Source organism: Sinocyclocheilus anshuiensis, unplaced genomic scaffold (assembly GCF_001515605.1).
Source record: "Sinocyclocheilus anshuiensis isolate Anshui unplaced genomic scaffold, SAMN03320099.WGS_v1.1 scaffold387, whole genome shotgun sequence".
NCBI classification, from domain to species: domain Eukaryota; kingdom Metazoa; phylum Chordata; class Actinopteri; order Cypriniformes; family Cyprinidae; genus Sinocyclocheilus; species Sinocyclocheilus anshuiensis.
The window spans coordinates 1,608,629-1,618,396 of NW_015549624.1; the positions used below are offsets into that span (position 1 = coordinate 1,608,629).

Here is a 9,768-nt window from a genome sequence, read left to right on the forward strand (position 1 = left end):
CTTTTGATGACATTAAAGTCTCTTTGTTCAAAGTATTCTCCACGTCTCCTCGTTCCTCGCTCTGCATTCCCTTACAGTAGCGGTAATGTGACAGAATACAGGACCATAAACAGTAAGCGGCGCCCCTACTCTCCGTGTTTTTGTTTTGCGTTTTTGAAAGTGTTTTTGTTTTCCGTTTTTCCCCCACAACTACTATGGAGATCGCTGCTCGGTTCGCCGCCCTAGCCCGTAGGGATCTCCCCTTCGTTGAGTACGCCTGGGAATTCTGCCCGGCGACGGCGTTGGATGATGCCACCATCAACTCGCAGTTCAGGATCGGGGCGAATTGCTACCGCCCCGTTGACCTCCCAGACACCACAGGACTAAGCTGGAGGGAAGGGATCCTCCGGTGTCTGGAGAGTGTCCGGCCCCGAGCCAGAACCAGCCCGTTGTCAAGCCCGCCGGCCGCGGCACTCTCAAACTCGCCGGCTGCTCCGATGTCAAGCCCGCCGGTCGGTTCACTCTCAAGCCCTCAGCTAACAGCTGCACAATCCTTAACCCCAAATCAAGGGAGGAATTTAAGGAGGAAGCGACTGTTGGCTCGAGCCCATTAGTCCGCTCCAGTGTCGGCTCCAGCCCCAGAGTCCACTCCAGTGTCAGCTCCAGCCCCTGAGCCAGCTCCAGTGTCGGCTCCAGCCCCTGAGCCAGCACCAGTGTCGGCTCCAGCCCCTGAGCCAGCTCCAGTGTCGGCTCCAGTACCCCGAGTTTCGCACACCCCAGAGCTCGCTCCAGTGTCGGCTCCAGCCCCAGAGCTCGCTTCAGTGTCGGCTCCTGTACCCGAGTTTAACCCACGGAGGGCTCCTGTTCCCTAGTTCAGCCCAGAGAGGGCTCCAGATCCCGAATCCAGCCCAGTGTGGGCTCCAGTCCCCGAGTTAAGCCCAGAGAGTGCTCCAGTCCCCGAGTTTAGCCCAGAGAGGGCTCCAGTCACCGAGTTTAGCCCAGAGAGGGTTCCAGTCCCCGAATTTAGCCCAGAGAGGGTAGCCGCAGAGGCTGGGCCGAGTGCCGAGGCCAAGGTCACGGAGGCCGATCCACCATGGCTCCCCGAGCTGTCTGATCCGCCATGGCCTCCTGAACTGTCTGCTCCGCCATGGCCTCCTGAGTTCCCTGCTCGCTATGGCCCCCTGAGCTCTCTACTCCACCATGGCGTCCTGAACTCCCTACTCCGCCATGGCCTCCTGAACTGTCTGCTCTGCCATGGCCCCCTGAGTTCCCTGCTCCGCCATAGCTTCCTAGTCTGCCTGCTCCACCACTACTAGACTTCTAAAAAGAGCAAGTTGACATGGAATGAAAATTTACCTCATTTGTTTATTATAAATGCATGTTTTTGAGTTTAAATTTGAGTTTAAAAATGTTTTTCAATTTAAATGTTTAAAATGTATCTTGAGACCCATTAGTTCTAAGATAACACCTGGCAACTTGCACATTTTTATTTTTATTTATTTTTATTGAATTATAATTATTTGTACTATAAATTAACATGCAATAAGACTTTTGTAAAAAGTACTTTTAAAATCTGTTTTGTAAATGCATGCTATAGATCGTTTTGTGAACAATTTGTCCGTAGAGGCTTTTTAAAAAAAAAAAAAGTATTTATGTATGTATTTATTTACTTACACTCGTAATATTTAACCCTTTGATGCACAACATGGGTCTAAAGTGACCCGACTGAGTTTATTTTTTCTATATCTTTGCAAGAAATTAATTTCATCATTCAGAATTCCAGGAATTCCTCAATTAACTTGTTTTTTATCATCACAAATCCTTATTTTTATTTTTTCTTTCTTACTTTTAGAATAAAAATCGTTTTTGTGTCACTAGCACACTAGCTAATGCACAACATGGGTCTAAAATGACCCATATTCATTCCCTATGTTATTTCAGTTATGGATGAGTGTTTCTTTGCTGAATCTCTGAAAGAAATGTTTTTCTATCATTTATTATTCCAGACAGTCTTTAAATATGTTGTTTTTGACTTCCACAAATCATTTAGTTTATTTTTCCTTCCTTACTTTATAAACAAACACGGTTTTTGTATTTCTACATCAATTTTACACACATGGGTCAAAAATGACCCGTAAATTTTTTTTATTTATTTCAATCATTCCTGAGTGATGCTTTGCTGAATCTTTGAAAGAAATGCATTTTATTATTTATTATTCCAGGTATTCATTAAATATGTTGTTTTTGATTTCCACAAATAATTATGTTCATTTGTCCTTTCTTTACTTTATAAAAAAACACCATTTTTGTATTTCTACATCAACTTTACACACATGGGTCAAAAATGACCCATATAGAAACCTTTGATATTTGCTAATTTTTTGTAAGTAGGAACATATTTATTGCAGAAAACTTTTCACCTGCCCCACATTTCACAACTAGTCTTATTTTATAATGTATTACCATAGAAAATATTTGATATACTGTGGAAGATAACTGGACATAATATTTGAATGTTAGGCTAAGGTTACCGAGTATGAGTACAGGAGCTCAGTATCGGGCCCGATACGGTGCATCCCTAATTTGAATGTTAGGCTAAGGTTACCTTGACTTTGAAATCTATTACTAGTGAGACAGCGAAACATGTCCAATACTATAAGTTAGCTTGTTGTTGACATGTTCTATTTTCTATTTTAGCTAGCTAATGTTAGCTAGGTCAACAAAATTAAAGTCAAAATAATAACTTATTATATACAAGTATATATCATTGCTGTCAGGCAGAAACCTCGTGTCTCCACATTTCATAATTTTTATTTTTTGTCTTAAATCTATTGGTCACCCTTTATGTCTGTCAGTGTTCCTGAAAAGTAATGGTTTTGGACATGCAAGGTTTCTGTCTGACAGCGACAATATGTAATCAGTATATACATGATCAACTGCTTGCTGTGCACTCTTTATCTAGAGCAGGGGCTCTCAAACCTGTACTGGAGGACCCCTAGCCCTGCACATTTTGTATGTCTCCCTTATCAGACACACCCAATTCATGTCTTGCAGTCTCTACTAACGAGCTGATGAGTTGAATCAGGTGTGTTAGATAAGGGAGACATACAAAATGTGCAGGGCTAGGGGTCCTCCAGGACAAGTTTGAGAACCACTGATCTAGAGTGTTAGTATGGCTGATCCCAGACATTCTAGATTAACAGCTGAAATGTTTGTAGAGATGCTGCATGATGAGGAAGATCAGGCAATTCTTAGTCCTGATTCAGAGTCTGAAATATCTGATGCTGATGACCTAGACCAGTGGTTCCCAACCCTGGTCCTGGAAGCACCCCAACACTGCACGTTTTGCATGTCTCCTTCATCAAACACACCTGATTCAGGTCATCAGCTCATTAGTAGAGACTCCAAGACCTGAAATTGGTGTGTCAGAGAAAGGAGACATGCAAAATGTGCAGTGTTGGGGTGCCTCCAGGACCAGGGTTGGGAACCACTGACCTAGACTATGTGCCACAGGGTCAATCTGGAGTTGTGGGAGTAAATCCAACTCTCCTAGATGAAGAAGACACTCTGTGATGACATTGAAGACATGTCTGATGAGTCCTCTGAAGAGGAAACTCAGACCCAGTCCAATAGATTGAGTAAAAATGGTTTTCACCTACTCATGTAAGCGGAGAACATGGAGGTGGCCCATGGTGCTGTGGTGAAATGTGCTGGATGTTGCCACCCTTGTTGCCTACACCAGGGGCGGTCCTGGAGAGCCACAGTCCTGCAGAGTTCAGCTACAGCCCTAATCAAACACACCTGAACAAGCTAATCAAGGTCTAAGGGTTACTAGAAAGCTAGAGGCAGGGGAGATTTTATCAAGGTTGGAGTAAAACTCTGCAGGACTGTGGCTCTCCCGGACCTACGTTGGCCACCCCTGGCCTACACCAACTTCACCGAGCAACACCCTCATTACATGGGTGGTGTAACCCAGTGTTTCCCAACCCTGTCCCTGGAGGCACACCAACACTACACATTCGGTGAGTTCCAAACGGGATATATTGCCCTCCGAAGGGCACTTCGGAGTGAAAACAATCATGGCCGCCATATTGAAGGGTTGTTCCAAACCTAAGTGCTCAAAACTGGCCGCTTCAAAGGGCCCTTCGGAATGAAGGATTTCGAAGGGTATAACTGATGGACACTTCGGGCTCCCATGATCCTTTGCGCAGATTCTTTGCATGATGACGGCGCCTCCGTGTTGGCACGTGATGATGACGCAGAAGGGCACTTCAAGAAAAAGTTGTTTGGTCCCCTACACCCTTCAACCCTTTGAAGCTCTCACTCCGGAGGGTAAACCCTTTGAAGGGATTAGGGCATAGGGATGAGCCCTTCCGAATGGAATGCAGGGATTTTCCAACCTTTCCTAATCAAACCCAGCTGAATCAACTCATCATCTTGTTAGGAGAGACTCCAGGACCAGAAATATATTGGTCAGATAAGGGAGACATCCAAAATGTGCACTGTTGGTGTGTCTCCAGGAACAGGGTTGGGAAACACTGGTGTAACCAATGCATAACAGCTATTCATCAAGGAGCTGGTCAAAGAGCTTGTCGTGCCACATATGAAGAGGTGCTTGCAGGGCACACCCCTCCTTCAAAACCCTATTACAGAGACAATGGGAAGATGTGGGATAAAAAACAAAACACAGCCACCACCCGGCCACAGGTATGTATCAGACAGAAGGGTCAATCGAAGAGGAAGAGGTGCAGGATCTGCCCAGCTGCCAAAGACAGACAAGTCAGCTGGCGTTTCCAGTGCAACAGGCCTGTGTGCAAGGAGTACAAACGTGTGGTTTCATTTGTGAGGCATGTAAGCACTGAGATGGCGCTATACCTATGTGATTTTATTTTGTTAGTTTAATTTTCATCTATTCGGTCACATTCACTACAGTTGCACTACAGACAGTTCAATTTCAGTGTTATCGGTTATCAGTGATATGTGTATGTTATGTGTGACAAAGTGGCAAATAAACATATTTCAAGTGTTAAATGTGTTGGCCTAAATAACTGCTAAAATAATTATTTTAACAAAATGTATTTATTCTTTGTTTTATCGTGCTTGCATAGATGGGTCATTTTTGACTCAAACTTGATGTAGTAACAAAAAACCTAGGGAAAAAATAAAATATTCATTTGTGGTCATTGTAAAAAGATATTTTGAATATTCATGGCTCATGGAATTTATAGATCAGGAAATATTAATAAAGAAATAAACTGATTTCAAAAGATAAAACAAGCAAAAATGCCCAGCGAAGTATGAAATAATATAGGAAATGAATACGGGTCATTTTAGACCCATATTGTGCATTAGAAGGGGTTTTCATAGCTTGTGCATCAAAGGGTTAATGCAAATGTCATAATCTATCTTCCGGTGAAACAGACTTCTCTCTGATGACATTCGCTGGACTTCTCCAATCGTTTAACCCACTTTAAACCCCACCCCTTTCCTAAAATCAACTGCAAGCTCCAATTAATTTCTGAGTGCAGCTACTACATTTCAAAATACAATCCAAGACCCTTCCTTTGGTGGGGTTCAAATGCTAATTTTTAGCTGCTCAGACCCCTCCATCCTCCCCTATAATGCACCCTGCTTGTGTTGAGCATTGTTTCTTTAAGCTCGGCTGAAAGCAGCAAGTCTCGTGAAAGCGGCATATAGCGCTCGGCAGGAAAAAAAAGAAAACTCATTGAATAATATATGACAGCTCGGGCTTTAAATTCAACATTAAAAGTGATGACGTTCGTACAAACTCCACTTTATTTTAATCTCCAGATCCCCGAATCAAAACCTCAGGCTTAAAAGCAAATGTTAAACAGCCTCTCCTCTCACTGAGATCATTTGCAAAGAAAAAGAAAAAAGAGGGAAAAAACACAAGTAGGAGCTGAATACATCTGAATATAACCATTTTTCCGCCTGCAAGCTAAGCCGGAACTAGAGTCCCTATGAAATCCTGCTAAACCAATTAATGGTTCCTGTTAACCCACTCATCTTTGGAGAAGGATTGTCTTTCTCAATAATACAGCAACACCTCCCTTTCTCTGGCGGAAAGAAAAAAAAGTGGCGTGGCCCACAGTCGCTAGCCACTGACAAAGAAAATCCAGATTGGCATCAGGATGAGAGAGTGTCTTTCCCGTTACAGACATCCTCATTCCTGCGTAACACCTCTGATGCTGGGCTTTTGTCTCGCATCTACCGAGCCTCCATATCTTCTCGCGCCCTCTCCGTACGTAAAACCACTGTCAAGCTGGAACAAGTGCATAGTACGAAATGGAAAATACATTCAGCCTGTCTAAAAACAGCTCTGACGTGAAACAAAAACCATGGCGTATTTTAAAATCGACTAGTCTGTCTAAAGAATGTATAATTGCGCTGGTTTACAGTCAAGTGCACCAGATACCAATCGGATGCTTTTCTTATGAGGGCATTTATATGTGACAGCTAGACGGGTTGCAAATGGAGGGAGCAAAATGTAATTGTTGAATTGTTTTCAATATGACATGGCAACCTAAAACATTCAAAGCACAAAATACTGGAAAAACACAGAGACGTGACTCTATTGTGTCAGCAGCAACAACAAAAATTGTGTGTTGTGTTAACAGCATCACGGTCAAGGGTTTGATTCTCAGGGAAAAGACGCAACTGATCAAATGTATGAGCTGAATGCTTTGTAAGTCGCTTTGGTGAATGTGTCTAATAAATGCATAAGTGAATCTCATGCAAAAGTGTCACATTTTATAAAAAAATATATATATATGAAAACAATGTAGGTCCATGAATGCCCAGGTCATTTCAGCTCAAAAACCAGGAGGAGAGAAAGATAGATAGATAGATAGATAGATAGATAGATAGATAGATAGATAATTAAAAATGTTCATTAAAGATAATTAAAAAATATTACAAAATAAAATACAGTAACAGATATGACTGTGATAGATAAATTATATTAAAAATAAAAAATAATAAATACTTATTATTATTATTTTTTTTTTTGGTTTTGGGGTGAAATGTGACCTGGACATTTCTTGGTAGGTTTTGTAATTTATAAAAGTAATATAAATAAATTCTGAGCATGCATTGTGCTGACTAAATAAACAAATGTTGACTTTTATTTGGCACTCAATTATTTTTAGTAGTAATCATTAATAGTACAATCCATAATAATACTAAAGCAAAGTAATTTGACAAAAATCAAGCCCCTCCCACCTTCAAAAAAAAAGAAGGGGGGGGGTTGTTGGGGTGTACACTGGAGGTGTTGCCTAGCTGTTAGCCCACATGCTGGGACACAGACTTGAGATCCGTTTTGCATCATTTCCAAATCCATCATTTGGCGTCTCCCCTCATTTCCTGTCTATTCTTTCTGTCCTCACCGGTTAAATTAGCAAAAAGTCTAAACATGAAAAAGAGCACTTTTTCAAAATAAAAACTGCGCTAAAAAAAAAAAGCTGCTGTCGTGCTCATATACTGATCTGGTGCCAGTTTTCTCCATCCAAACCCTACTGTCACAGATACAACTAATCTGATCCCAGACCAACATTAAAGGGCGGCAGCATTAGGCACAGCTCAGCAAGATAAATGACATTTTCTAAAATCATGCTGACATTTTCAATTATCATGCACAAGGCACTGGCACGGCAAGAGCAGGTTTGTCAGGCTGACGCAGACGTTCACCTTATCGCACGAGGAAGAGTCCGTCGAATGAACAGAACGGGGCTTAGGGACCGAATCTGGACCTGACTGGTGTCTGGATAGAGGTGGAATTGGATGTAGAGGATAAAGAAGCGGGTTTGGGCGGAACTCGGATTGGTAGACGCTCCAACTTCAACCTGGCGACTACTTGAGAAGTCTTGGCTCGAATGAAGACCTTCTATGAAAGGCTACGGTGAAAGGTCAAAGTCTGTGGTGGGTTTTTTGGTTGTGTGTGTCGAAAAAACGACAAGGTTTGGATTGATTTCCTCACAGAAAATCCAAGAACATTCTTAACCTCCTGAGACCCTGTGACCTCATATGAGGACATTATATTTTTTACGCTCTAAACAATGTGAAGACATGAAAAAAACTATTATTTTCCTAAAAATCTTTTCTCGGGTCTTAAGAGGTTAAAAATAAAGGGGATGCCACTGAAGAACCATTTTTGGTTCCTCAAATAATTGCTTTTTTTTTTTAGTGTGAAGGACATTTGAATCATCTTAAGAACCTTTTCCAGTATATAGAACCTTTTGTGGAATGGAAAGATTCCATGGATGTTCTTCATGGGACCATCGATTATTTTTAAAGAGTGACGAGACAGTGAGGCGGTTAGAAAGACACTCCAGCAGCAATCGTCAGAAGTTGACACGGAAATTAAAAATTCATAGGCCATAATGACGGAGTTCATTAAAATGACATTTTAAATAGAAATGTGATGTGCATAAATAAGGAAATAATAAAAGACAGTTCAAAAAGGCATTGGGAAAGATGACCGTTAATCTCCCATCAAGGAAAATGGAAAGTTTGTAGGAGAACGAGCGAAATCCAAGAGTTGATATTGGAGGTGTCGGTTAAAGCGAGCAGCTCAAATTATGCAAAACAGGGCGACAAGAACAAGCAGGTGTCTCTGCATTTCTCCGCACCTTGTCTACACCTCTGCTCGTGTCGCTGGAAGGTACGAGCTGAAGCGCTGCCAAAGCTAGCGCACCAAAACACTCTCCGGGCATTTCAGAGAAACTTCTTAGGGAGTTTTATGATTAAATACATCTGGTGAATGCAGAAGGTGATTTATATACATCTAAATGGCTTGTGAGACTGAGAAGCGGTTCAACATTAGCATTCAGATTTCACTACTCGCGACACAAGGACTAGGACTAGTGTGTGAAGCACAACCGCAATACTCTGAGCATCAATTATGTGGCTGAAACCAGGACTGCATGATATTATAATGGGATCAGTGTCAACATATGCTGTACATACAGCTCTTACATAAGTAATTTGCATAGAAGAGTGTAATCCTAAATTTACAATTAGATATTACAATGTGTGTGCGATATATAACACACTCAAATTATTTATTTATCAATTATATACTGTTCCAATTATATTATATTCTAATATGCATGTTTATATATGCTGCTTTGAACTAATGCCAACCCCAAAAATATAAATTATGAATAATTGAGCTCATTAAAATGTAAGGTTTTTTTTTATTATTATTTTACAGTCATCTAACTCCCTTAGATAAAATGTAAAATAAATAAATAAATAAAAATACACCAACCTAACCACCAAATTACACTAAAATTTGACATTTATAATAAATATATATATATATATATAATTTATTATGACTATTACAAACTTATATTTATATTTACTAAATTGTTAGCATGTTCTTATTAACTGTTAATAAACCACTTATTTTTATAAATAAGTCTCTTATGCTCACAAAGAATACATTTATTAGATATTACAGTAATATTATGATTTTTTTTAATTAAATGTTTTCTATATTAATATATTTTATAATTTAATTTAGTAATGTGATAAACATTACACATTAGCATCACGGATATCTTTGTTTTTTTTTTAAACGTGTTTTTAAAATATTATTTTGTTAAATGAAAAAAGCAAATATATATTAAAAAATAAAGAAAAAATAAATAGATATAGATAGACAGAATGACAGATAGAATGATAGAACGATAGAATGATAGAACGATAGAATGACAGAATGATAGATAGATAGATAGATAGATAGATAGATAGATAGATAGATAG

At 40.2% G+C, this 9,768-nt stretch overlaps 1 protein-coding gene across 1 annotated transcript in view; it reads left to right on the top strand.

Moving 5' to 3' along the window:
* The first annotated feature begins 3,532 nt into the window (after nt 1–3,532).
* The window catches only part of LOC107659470 (probable ATP-dependent RNA helicase DDX4), an 18,045-nt gene continuing 11,809 nt past the window's right edge, over nt 3,533–9,768 (top strand). Inside the window, exon 1 of the mRNA XM_016448423.1 lies at nt 3,533–3,617. Within this exon, the coding sequence (XP_016303909.1) occupies nt 3,533–3,617 (85 nt within the window). The remainder of the gene's footprint in view (nt 3,618–9,768) is intronic.